The sequence below is a fragment of the Lepidochelys kempii genome, chromosome 1 (assembly GCF_965140285.1).
Source record: "Lepidochelys kempii isolate rLepKem1 chromosome 1, rLepKem1.hap1, whole genome shotgun sequence".
Taxonomy (NCBI): Eukaryota; Metazoa; Chordata; order Testudines; family Cheloniidae; genus Lepidochelys; species Lepidochelys kempii.
The window spans coordinates 27,156,888-27,169,729 of NC_136380.1; the positions used below are offsets into that span (position 1 = coordinate 27,156,888).

Consider the following 12,842-nt stretch of genomic DNA (forward strand, 5'->3'; position numbering starts at 1 on the left):
AAACAGCATTTATTCTCAGGAGGAAAACCCTTACATTTCTAAGCACTTTTTTTTAATTAAACCTTTCCCCTTCCAGATAGGGGAATTTTCATTTAAAATTTCATTTAAAAATTCAATTTAAAAAATCATTATCTTTGGAAAAATTGATGTGCAATGTAAATTAGTGAGGGAGGAATACCACACTTTCCCCACTTATGAGAAGCATCATATCACAAACCAGGGAAGCAATAACCCTCCTCACTGCTGTTCTGGTTAACAGCTGTGCAGTAGGTATATGGTGTAAACGTTATTTCACTAATTTTTTTTCCAAGCATAGTAGTATTGTTTGTTCCTATCATGCTATATTTGTTGTCATTCTTTTTTTCCAGAGCAATGTTAGATGTGTCTGTATGTGTTGGAAAAGGGAGATGGAGAGGGGAATGGGATGTGATTATTTTGTCTATGCCTATGTCTGTTATCTGCATTCTCCAGTACTTTTTTGGGATTAAGGTTTTGGTTCCTCCTGCCTCTCATCCTGCCAGAGCTGCTGATATATTGTAATGACCTGGTTATTGTGGATATGCACCGCTGTCTGCACTGGATAGAATTAGAACTGCTCCCAGTTTTGTCATAGACTCAATTCTGCTAACAAGTAATGGGCAAAAATAAGTCTCATTTAGCTCAAGTGGTGCAGGGGTTTGTGTATTTGGAGCTGGAGGATCTGAATTCTGTCCCTGCTTTTGCTGTCAAATGCAGAATGGCTGTGGCACGTGGTATGGTAACAATCGTGAAGTCCTAGGTAACATGGATTTGTCATCATATACATTCAAAATACCACAGGTTTCAAGTGATTTAATAATTCATTTTGACCATTTGAAAAGAGTCTTTACTCAGTTGGAAAGTGAATTCTTCCGCTCCTGTAAAGGCTAAACTGGTATATTAATAGTGTATCATTTAATAGTATATAAGGACAGGAAGTGAAGGATAGTTTTGTGAGTAAAGAACAGGAGTTCTATTCCTGACTCTGCCACCCACTTCCTGCTTCATTGTCCCTGTTTGTAAAACTGGAATAGTAATGCTGGTGTCCTATTGGTTTTGTGGCAGTCTTAAATCTCCTGTTCTAAAGCACAATATAGATACATTATGTATTAATCCACTTCCTTTCATTTGAGAAAAATACCAGTTGAACAGCAGTCTCCTCCCATAAGACCTAAAAGTTTCAAAACTATCCCTTCCTGATTTTAAGTTGTCATAGAAAATTCTAAAAATGCTACTGAAAAAAGCAAAAGGTTTAAAAGGCACATGTGATATACCATTGCAGTTGCTAGAACATAATACCAAAGAGGCTTTGCTATCTTCATTTTTTTAAGACATCCTCTTAGATATGGGAAATTGTAGAATGAAAATCATCCAGAAAAATTTAATTCTATTGGCTAAAAAACAAATGTTAAAATACAGTTGCATTTTCACTAATGAAACATTCAGTTCATACTTCGAGTTCAAAATGAGTTTTGCTAGTGGACTTAAACATTTCTTGAGATCAAATTAGCTGGGGATTTTTTTCAGTGACTGTGTCATTTTGAGGGTATTTTGAGACCCAGAATATTGTTCTGTAAATCCAGTCACGCCTGAGCCGTTCACTGGAGCAAGTATGGATCACTGAATTAAAGAGAAAAGAAAGTAAATGAGGAGAATGGCATTTAGGGCACTCAAAATAGCCTTTCATACATGTCCCTGAGGACATGTAACACACAGAAGGTGTGGAAAAATCGCCTTTTAGATGAGGCATAAAATCAAAGCTCTAACCACTTGTGACAACTAAAGTTCTCATAATACTTTCCCCAAGAATACATCAATGATCTCAGTGTTCTGGCCAACTTCTAATATGGATAACAACACTGTCCTTGACTAACATGCCCCTCCCACTTTTAGTTTAACATAGATACAGTTCTTCAGTTCAAACCTGTTTTTCAGGCTTGCTCTGTGCTGGTAAACAGCTGCCATTTTCTAGCCCAGAGCCATTTGCATTTCACGGGTGGAAGAGTGATGCCTATTTGTCCATTTATTGACAGTCCTTGTAAAACAATTTGGGATCCGTACCAATGAAAGGCACGATATAAAAGCTGGCTGTTAAATATCAGCAAATCCCTAGCAGTGATAGCTGGAGATGGAAGGGACACTGTTGCTTTTCTTGTGAGAGCACAATTTTGGCCAGTTGCATGCAATAAACCATGGGCCTTTTCATGTGGGTTACCGAAGACTTGTCAGTATTGTTTTAGACAAATAGAGAAGGTTTTCTTGGTGTTTGCAGTATTACCTACAGGCCCCTGTAATTACTGTAGGGGGGAATGCCCTTGTTAGTGCAAATATTGCAGGTTTTGTAAAAGTATTTAGATATCTGAGGGCTTGTCTGCTCGGGGAAACTCAGGAAAGTTAAGGCAAATCAACTAAAAGGTGTGAAGTCACCTTCAAGGTGGAGGGGAAGCCTGATTCAAGGCAGATTAAGTTACTGTAAATTAGGGCCACTTTACTTCTTAATGAGGGCATCCACACACAATGGGCACTGACTTCACACCTCTAGTTGATTTACATTCACTTTCCTGAGTGTCCCTGTGTAGACATGGCCTAAGGTAACTGGACGTAACCACTGCTTGAGGCTGTTAAGATTGCATCCCTGTCCTTGAAGCTGTTGAGCACCCACAGTTCCTATTGAAGAACGTGGGAACGGAGGGTGCTCAGCAGCTGAGAGGATCAGGCCCTTAGTGAGGAGGCATGGGCGATAGCAGCTTCGAAGTGTGCCAGTGGAACTCAGTCTGACATCCTCAGTGTGGCTGACCTACCTGGTGAGGCGGTATGCCTAGCCCAGTGTCTGACTGACATCTGACCCTGGGCACGGGTGAGCTGGTTGATGCCCATCTCAGATGAGACTGAGGTGTAATGCTGGTAGATCCGGGGAAAGCAACCAGAAAATGTGGCTGAGATTATAACTTTGATCCAGCAAGTCATTGGAGCCCTTGCCTGTGTTTCTGATTAAGAGAGGAGGACCCCTTATTCATCTGCTTTCTCGGTATTTTTTTTTGGAAGGGAGAGTTTGTGTTGTTTGTGGTGAGTATTATTTTCTTTTTGTCTGTGTTTGTTTTGCATGGGAAGCTCAACTGGTATTTATTGAGTAATTTTGGGGTGGGTGGCACATTTTTATTTTTGCTTTGTGTGCATTTCAAGCACCTCTGGGCAGATCCTCAGCTAGTGTGAATGGCCATAGCTCTGCTGAAGTCAATGGATACAGTAAACCAGAGCTGAGGATCTGTCCTTTAAGGTATGTAAAACACCTGCGGCTGCCCGTGTCAGTTGACTTGAGCTCACAGGGCTTGGGCTGCAGGGTTATAAAAGTGTAGTGTAGATCAGTGGTTCTCTGCCAGGGGTACACATACTCCTGGGCGTATACAGAGGTCTTCCAGGGGCTATTCAACTAATCTAGATGAATGTTTCTCAACCTGGGGGTTGTAATCCTCAGTGGGGGTCGCAGGATGGGTTTTGGGGGGTCACAAGTGCAGGGTTGGGGGGGCAAGCAGGGCAATTGCCTGAGGCCCCACACCACAGTGGGTCCTGTGAAGCTAAGTTACATGCTCCAGGAGGTGGGGCTCAGGCTTCAGCCTCACCGCCGAGGCTCTGGCTTAAGACAAAGACTCACAAGTGGGAAAACAGGCTCAAGTATCACACTGAAATGTAAGTACAATATTTATATTCCAATTGATTTATTTTATAATTATATGGTAAAAATGAGAAAGGAAGTAATTTGTCAGTAATAGTGTGTTGGGACACTTTCGTATTTTTATATTTGATTTTGTAAGCAAGTAGTTTTTAAGTGAAGTGAAACTTGGGGTACTCAAGACAAATCAGACTCCTGAAAGGGGTACTGTAGTCTGGAAAGGTTGAGAACCACTGGTGTAGATGTTTGGGCTTGGGCTGGAGTCCAGGCTCTAGGATTCTCCCACCTTGTGGAGTCCCAGAGCTGGAGCTCCAGCCCGAGCTTTAACATCTATACTGAAATTCTGTAGTCTCACCACCCAAGCCAGCTGACATGGGCCAGCCGTGGGTGTTTTCTTGCAGTGTAGACATACCCTTAGAGTCATTCAGTAGCCACTTCTGAGAGCCCTGAGAGCTCAGGTATTTGCAGGAGGAGGTATATTGGCAGATATAAGAATATTGTCCTCAAAAGCTAAGGTGTGGTGGTAGAATTTGGTGGGTTGTCTTTATCATTTGGGCAACTCAATAAGCATGTGCACTGTATTAAATTTTGTGTAAACTCTATTGGTTTTAATATGCATAAATCACATACAGTTCCAGATAGGCACTAGACATTTCTAAATAAATAAATATGAAATCCAAAGAAAGAAACAAAATAAATTAACCACTCTAGTATGCACTACAAATAGGGAATAGTTTTCGCAGTGAAAACTCATGTGGTCAGCATCTAGTTTTCAGCTACCCTTTTAGTTGTTATTACTTACGTATGTGCGCTTTAGTAATAATATGTATCAAGATTTGTTTATTTGGGATCAACATGTTTCTGGATTTCATTGTATCCAGCTGTTTTTTCTTTCATTAAACTTGTGCCCAAGTTGGTTTTGTACCATGTGCTGAGTAGGGCATGGGGGAATAGGCCATTAGTCAAACTTCAAGTAACAAAAGATGAAAGATTATGCAGATTCTCTTAGGCCATGTCTGCACTACCCGCCGGATCGGCGGGTAGTGATCGATCTATCGGGGATCGATTTATCGTGTCTAGTGTAGACGCGATAAATTGATCCCTGATCGCTCTGCCGTCGACTCCGGAACTCCACCATGGCAAAAGGCGGAAGCGGAATTGACGGGGGAGCTGCCGCCGCCATCGATCCCGCGCTGCGAGGACGCGAAGTAAGTGATTCTAAGTCGATCTAAGAACGTCAACTTCAGCTACGCTATTCTCGTAGCTGAAGTTGCGTATCTTAGATCCATACCCCCCCCCCCCTTATGTAGACCAGGCCTTAGCCTCAAAAGTAATTCAAAAAAGTTGCCTTTATTTTTAGCTAACACTTCAGTGTTGTGACATTCAAAGCAGAACATAAGAAAACTGCCAACAGATTTTAAAGAATCCATTAATACTTGTAGTCAGGAGGCGTCCGTTTAAAAATTCTACATTATTCAGAGTGAAAAACTAATTAATTAGAATGCCCTGAGGACACAGAATCTGCTTAACTATGTTAGTGGAAAAGTTAATTAATCATTGCAGAATGAGATCTGCAGCAGGACATACATATGAGTGCTAGAAAATGGTTCCATGAACCACAGCTTATTTTTATCCTTTCCTTTTAAGAATATTTCCCTGACAGTATTTTACTGTTTACAGCTCATTATTTCTGTGACATTTTATCATATGCCTTCAGTCTTTCATCAGCAAAATGTAGCACCAGTGCTGAGCAATGGAGAAAGGAAGGATAATGATAACCAAAAAGGAAGAGACATATGAATCAATCCTTTGATTCACATGTTTTCTGTTTATCACTAAAAGAAAAGGAGTACTTGTGGCACCTTAGAGACTAGCCAATTTATTTGAGCATAAGCTTTCGTGAGCTACAACTCACTTCATCGGATGCATACTGTGGAAACTGCAGAAGACATTATATACACAGAGACCATGAAACAATACCTCCTCCCACCCCACTCTCCTGCTGGTAATAGCTAAGCTATTATAATGTTATAATAGCTAAGCTATTATAAAGCTGTGTATATAATGTCTTCTGCAGTTTCCACAGTATGCATCCGATGAAGTGAGCTGTAGCTCACGAAAGCTTATGCTCAAATAAATTGGTTAGTCTCTAAGGTGCCACAAGTACTCCTTTTCTTTTTGCGAATACAGACTAACACGGCTGTTACTCTGAAACCTGTTTATCACTAAGGTTTCTTGGTCAGTCAGATGAATCTCCTAATAGAATAAAGGAAAGAAATGTGGGATCTTAAAGACCCAAACATTTTATACATGCTCCCATAATTCACAGCGTATGATATAAAAGTTATTTCATGAACAACACAGCAGTAATGACTATAGAGTTGTTCAAGGCTGGTGTTACTATTAGCAGGACCAACCACCCAACTGATTAAAGATTTTACCTCTCCTCTTTACTTTGCAATGGGATATACATGAGGTGGGTATACTGCTTCATGTTAACTGAAGCTTGTTAATCATTTGCTTTAACCAAAGCATGTACATGTAACTCTCATGTACAGTGCAGAGAAGTATTGAAAGCCACCATGAAGTTAAACACATATATTTAAGGCTGTTTTTTTTATATTATAAAGAATTCTTGCTATGACTGGTTCGCAACCAGCTGTGGAGAAAAATTATGCTTCTTTACCCGGATGCTGAACTTAAATGGAGATATTTTAATGTTAATCATTAAACCTTTCTTGATAACCTGATTAGGATGTGCTTCATAGTTCAGTCAAGTCAGTGGTCAGTGACTTGACTGGTCTTTGGATCCAGCCCATGTTGCATAATGAAATACAATGGATCCTCTTTTGGGGAAATCCATTTTTTGTCACAACACAGCTTCAGCAAGGGCCTGATTTGGCCTGTCATTGAGCATTCTGTGCTCTCACAGAAGTCACTGGGAGTTCAGGACCTTTCAGGATTGGAACCTGTGTCCAGTGGTTTGCTATAAACAGAAAATAGTTAAATGTTTGATATACTAATTTTATACTTGAATACAAATGCACACACTCAGTCTAAAGGTTCTATAAAATATATGGCTGATCAATAAGCTAAACATCTTTTAAATCACAAAATTATTTCTCAAATCAATTATAGGTTGGTACAAATAGTGTTGTCTAGCAATAAAGACTTAGGGCCAGACATCACTCCATTAATTTTAATGGAGATAGGCCAGTTTGAAAAAGCTTGAATATTTAAAGCAAAAGAGCGGTGGGACCGAGTGTGTGCCCTCATTTTCTGGTGTTTGATATACACACAAGGCTTAACATATGCATTCAACCTTTTTGTTCGGTTTTAAGTTTGCTGTGCCGCTCTAGTACTTCAATGAAGACACTACCTATGCTGATGGGAAAGCATAGGTATTTCACCTCCCCAAGACGTAGTAGCTAGATCAATGAGAGATTTCTGTTATCCATTTAGTGCTGTCTACGCTGGGGGTTAGATCATTTTAAGTGTGTCACTCAGGGGTGTGGATTTTTCACACCCCTGAGCGATGTAGTTATACCAACCTAATTTCATAACGTAGAACAGGCCCCTGAGAGACTTCATGGAGAACTGGCAGAGTTATGATATCTGAGATGCTAGGTAGTCACACCTAATAAAGTGGTGTGATCACAGGGGGAGAGTGATTTTTTTTATTCCGACCGTTTATAACTTTTTCTCTTTTCTATGTTTTTGTTAATGCCTATTTTCTAACATACTCACATAAATAGTTGGGAGAAAAGATTAAAAACCTGCCTTTTTCATTGGGGCCAAGAGATCTCACAACACACATCTAAGACACTGAGTGAGCCCTCCAGCAAAGCCAAGGAACACCAGACTTTACATTCTTGATATTGCTGAGGAGAAAAAAAAATTTAATGAAAAGACACCATTTGGGCTGCCTTTATACATCACAAAGAAGGAGGGCAGAAGGCCCCCCCCACACTTTTTTTTTAACCTTTGCAGTCTCCCTTTAAGAGAACAGTAGCAAACTTCACCCAGTGGGAAAAGCTTAAATAGCGGGTTAGCCTGAGTTGTAATTTGCTCACTGAAACAATGTGGGGCATTTCCGTCTCCCCATTCAATTCATGCAGCATCTGAGTTCATTATAAACAGATGCCATTCTGCCTGAATATGGTGAATGTATACATCTAGTTTTACAGACCAGGCATGTTCTAGGAGCTGTACACACAGATAGGAAGTCGTGATAACCCGACCCAAAAGAATTTCCAGTCCAATCTGACAACTTAAAGACAAAGGTTGGAGAACAGGCTACATCAAAGGAAGGTAACTGAAGGTGATCTTCTTATAGAAGAGTTAGGGGATTATATCATTTCAAATGCAGGTGTAAATAAGCATTAGAAATGTTATTGACAAAGAACCATGCCCCTTTTCACGTCACTTTTAATTCCTTGTATCCTTCAGTGTGTGAAATAACATTATTTCCCTCTCTGAGGATGATGGGGACGAGTCTTTCTCTGTACAAGCTGCTTTTCTCTCCATGCAATTTAATGATGTGGAAAAGTAATATTGCCAGGTTCGGTGTCAGTGTTTCAGCATAATGAAAAGCTGTTCTGCTTCACCTCCTTCACTCCTGGCTGGCTTTCGCTAGCTTTCACTCTCTGATAAATGTGATCTAATTGCAATGCTTATCTTTGAACTGCTCTTTAAATGACCCCTCGTTAGGGCTATTTAATACTAATGTGTCTTCCTGGGTCATGTAAACTTTTTTTTTAAAACTAGAATCCTAATGAGTATAAGAACAGCACAGCTGTATGATAAAGCTTTCATTAAAGGATTCCTTAATAGAACCTACTGCCATTCCTTGATTGCATAATCAACAGCTAATGAAATTGTCTTGGTAACAAGAGCTATAGTGTATTACAGACTCTCTTGAGACTAAGTGGAAAGACAATTGTACCATCCTGAGAAGACTATTGATTGTTCACAGTTTGAATTTGATTGCCCTTTAGGAGAACTAAACGAGATCATCTTGAGCTCTGCTAAACGGATTTTGTTTTCTTTTGATATTAGTGTTCTACTTTCATACAAGGGACCACAAATGCCCGGGAGCATAATCTTATTACAGATTTCCAAAGTTTGCCAGTTTGAAAGCACTTATCATTGTATGAGGAGAAAAGATAGCTACTTACTTGTGGCACCTTTAAGCTGCATCTTGTGTTTATGTTTGAATGAGTGCAAAGTTCTGATAGGCCCCCATTGCCTCTTGTAGGAGGGAATCCCAAAGGGAAGTTTGCCTTGGGACTGGTTCAGAATGAATGGAAGGTTTACGTGAAGAGACCACTAGATCGGGAAGAACAAGACATTTATTTTCTGAACATCACTGCTACCGATGGCCTCTTTGTAACGCAAGCTGCTGTGGAAGTGACGGTCACGGATGTTAATGATAATAGTCCTGTCTGTGATCAGGTTAGTCAGCAAATTTTAGTTGTGTAATATTTTACTGGACATAAAGATTTCCTATAAGTTCATTATTATTTATCATTGCTTTCCAGTTTCATTTCTTAGCTGCATTTATGGTAAGTTCTCAGTTCAGTGGCCTGACGTGTTCTGGGAGGCACTGGTGGGAGTAGATAGTTTCACTAAAGCAGGTGGAAGAATAGTGTTTTAGAGAACATAGCAGTGGAGCTAGAGGAACTGGGCCTTCTCCACACTGGTAGTTTTCTTATTGTGCAGTAAGGTTAGATTATTGTTGATGCAGCTCCTCTAGTGGTAACAATGGTGAGAGGATTAGTATAGACCGGGCACAGGTAGCCTCTGGCATTTTAACCACCATGATATCTAGACCTACTCTGAGCACAGATGATACAGTGGTAAAATTACCTGTGTCCTGTCCTTGCGCTCCCACATTCACCGTCAAGGGTGCAGTTGTCCTGCTACAGTAGTGAAATGAGGGGAATGTTCAAGGAAAAGTCAGGGTAGGCAGTGTATAAGGTGTGGCTGCCTTTTTATTCCTAACACCTTTGCAGTCCTATTAATGCTTTTAATTTTTGTTGTTGTTGTGATACTTAAAAAACTTTAGAACTTATACTAATGAGTTAAAGTTCCTTAAGAAAAGTTGTTTCTTTTGTATAAAAATGTTGAAGATACTTGTAAGTGCATGCACCATAGAGAGTAACCATGCAAAATGATGTTTGTGCAAAGATAATATTAACTGCTGCTCTTGCATCCCCTGTGTTTTGTGCTTTTGTCCCTAGTTTGCATACACAGCATTATTTCCTGAAGACATTCCATCAAACAAAGTCATCCTTAAGATCAGCGCCAAGGATGCAGACATCGGATCCAATGGTGAAATTCGCTATTCGCTGTTCGGGCCTGGGAACAATAAATTTTTTTTAGATCCAGAAAGCGGTAAGGTGACAAAACTTTTGTCTCTGAATGACATTGCTAACCCCGGCCACCAGTTGGGGCCAGAGTTCTCGCCAATTACTGCTAATGCATTTTCCATTAAAGTGTCACATGTGGAAATCTGAACTTCTGCTGTCAGTTTATAATATTGCAGGCATTTATGTCCACTTTGAAGGTGACAGTTATAGGACAGTAGAGGAGAAGGAACCCCTTTCATAGCCACCTTGGATATTCCATCCATTGGGGAGGATTTAACCCTCCTGTTTCCCAGCAAGACCTTCAAACCAGTTGTGGGCATCAGAGGCCTTGAGCTGGAGCCCACTTGGTATAAAAGACAGGGAGCTGCTGGCAGAATGTTTACAAAAAGCCTTCAGCTTTGGCAATCATTTCTTCCACCCATGTCTAAAATAGCCTGAATGTGTCAATCTTCAGGACATGTGGCAAGGACTATCTTTTCATCCAGGCTTTTGGGGAGGAAGGGCCATGGATATAGTATTTGTTAGCATGTTGGAGTGTTGTGGGGGTATTGCTGATTTGATACGTGGTTTAAAAACCGGAGGCAACTGCATCTGGTGGTACTGTTTTGTTACCATAAATGACAGAGGTTGAAGCAGTGGGAGGTTTTTAGTATTTTAAAGGTGGGTTATTGTCCCCTATCAGAATAAAGTGTAATCCATTTAAATATGGGATCTGGCATATAAAAGACTAAATCGGTCCTGCTGGCTAGTACCAGATGCTTTGCTGATACGTTAATGGTTGAAGACTATTTCTTTGTTTTATAAGAAGCAGATAATATTGAAAACTTGTGGAATATGAACAATCTACCTTATTGTTGCTCTTAATGCCCAGGGTCAGACCTGTGTCCTTTCATTGGTCTATAACGTGTGTGTATCTGAGAATGAGAGATCTGATCTAAACTGGAAGGCGCAGGCACCCACTGAGACGCTTGAGTTGTTTTTTGGCAAAGATCAGCATTATGGCCCTTTACATTTGATTATCTTTGCTGTCATCAGTAGATTTACAGTGCATTTATGTGTTTAGAAATCTAGAGAGCCATGGAGATTATGAGAGTAACCAAAAGGCAGACATGAAAAATATTGTTTATTATACTCTCAGCCATGGGTGAAATTGTAGGGCTTTGAAGGTCATCCAGATTGGCTTACGCTACTGCATTTGTACTGGCAGTTAACTATGGTGGATAAACAGAAGTAAAAATGAAACTTTCAGGATTTTGTATGCTTTTCAGTGATGGATACTGTTGTTGTTTCTTTCCCCCCCCCCCTCTTTTTTTCTTTTAATTCCTGAAAAATATGTGATCTTTCTGGTGCTTACAATATCTAAAAATGGATATTCTGTAATATTATAATGATGATCACTGCTTGTACCCAATTTTAGGTGAGTTGAAAACCTCGGCCCTTTTAGACAGAGAGAAAATCCCTGTGTACAACTTGATTGCCAGGGCAACAGATGGCGGTGGCAGGTTCTGCCAGTCAGAAATCTACCTTTTTCTGGAAGATGTCAATGATAATCCACCAATGTTTTCTACTGATCATTACACCGCATGTGTCTATGAGAATACAGCCACTAAAGCTTTGTTAACAAGAGTCCAGGCCACGGATCCTGATGTAGGTAAGTGAGCAATATTACTAAGAATAACTAGGAAAAATGCATGGGTTGGTGGAATTGCGACAGAGATGGCACCTTCCTCTTCCCTGTTTCTCTCCTTATTCACCTCTTCTGCTTTTTCTTCCTCTCCCCTTTGTTATCCCCTTTGCTGCTGCCCATTGTTGAATGTGGCATGGTGTCATAGATGTATAAGTATTGCAGTGGCCAGGGAAGTCTGTCATCACCATATTCTTATTGTAGAGATCACTGGTAGCAGTTATGATGAATTTAGGGTTAAGTTTAAACTTTTGTGCTATAAAGGTCTCAAGTTCTTTTGGAGCTGAAGTTCTCCATGCCTGTTTTTGTGTTATGCATGTAGTATAGTTATATGCCAGTAGAAATCTATTGCTAGGTAGAGAAATATAGGTCTTGATACATCACAGCTTTGTTATAATTTTAGTCTGTTATTGTTTACACTGGAGATACTCTGGTTATTTTCTTACTGGTTTGTTTTTTTTTAATTTCAGTCTTTTGTTATGTGAAGAACTTAATCATGAAATCTAGGCACAATTTTTTTGTCTTGTAACACAAGTATTAATTTGTAAAAGCCTTTGCTCTTTTTCATCTAATTTGTTTCAGGTAAATAAATATAGAGTCTGACAGTTTTTTCTTTTCTCTGCTTTATTTTTGGGAGATGTTTTATGAAATCATGGCATGAGTGATGTTACCTACAAACCAGGATCTTCCACTGAATGGAAATACTTTTTGTTCATATTTTTCTGGATTATAATAGATGCTGGTAGTGTCCTCTATTGTTAAGGTTGCTAGTTTAAATTTGCTGCATTCAGTAAAGTTAAATAATAAGCTGCAAACATTTATTACTTTATCTATAAAGAATATATTATGCTCCTTGGTTGAAAAATCACAATTACAGTTTATTCTACTGCCCAGTAGTGCAAAACAATTACTGTTAGTTAGCCAATACATGTGTTGCAAACCCAGTGTTTTTATTTTCCACTGCTGTTTTAATTAGCATTTTTCTCATGTGTATGAAGTGACATTTAAAAAGATAGCAAAGAATTTGAAATAAAAGTTGTAAATAAATGCTTATGCTAAATCAACTTTACATAAAGAGATGATGAACTATTTAAAAATA

General features: G+C 39.6%; 1 protein-coding gene across 5 annotated transcripts in view; it reads left to right on the plus strand.

Moving 5' to 3' along the window:
- The window catches only part of FAT3 (FAT atypical cadherin 3), a 559,302-nt gene that overhangs the window by 449,849 nt on the left and 96,611 nt on the right, over nt 1-12,842 (plus strand). For all 5 annotated transcript variants that reach the window (XM_073336876.2, XM_073336917.2, XM_073336926.2 and 2 more), the window contains 3 exons: nt 8,946-9,142; nt 9,931-10,084; nt 11,477-11,710. In XM_073336876.2, coding sequence (XP_073192977.2) covers nt 8,946-9,142; nt 9,931-10,084; nt 11,477-11,710 — 585 coding nt within the window. The remainder of the gene's footprint in view (nt 1-8,945; nt 9,143-9,930; nt 10,085-11,476; nt 11,711-12,842) is intronic.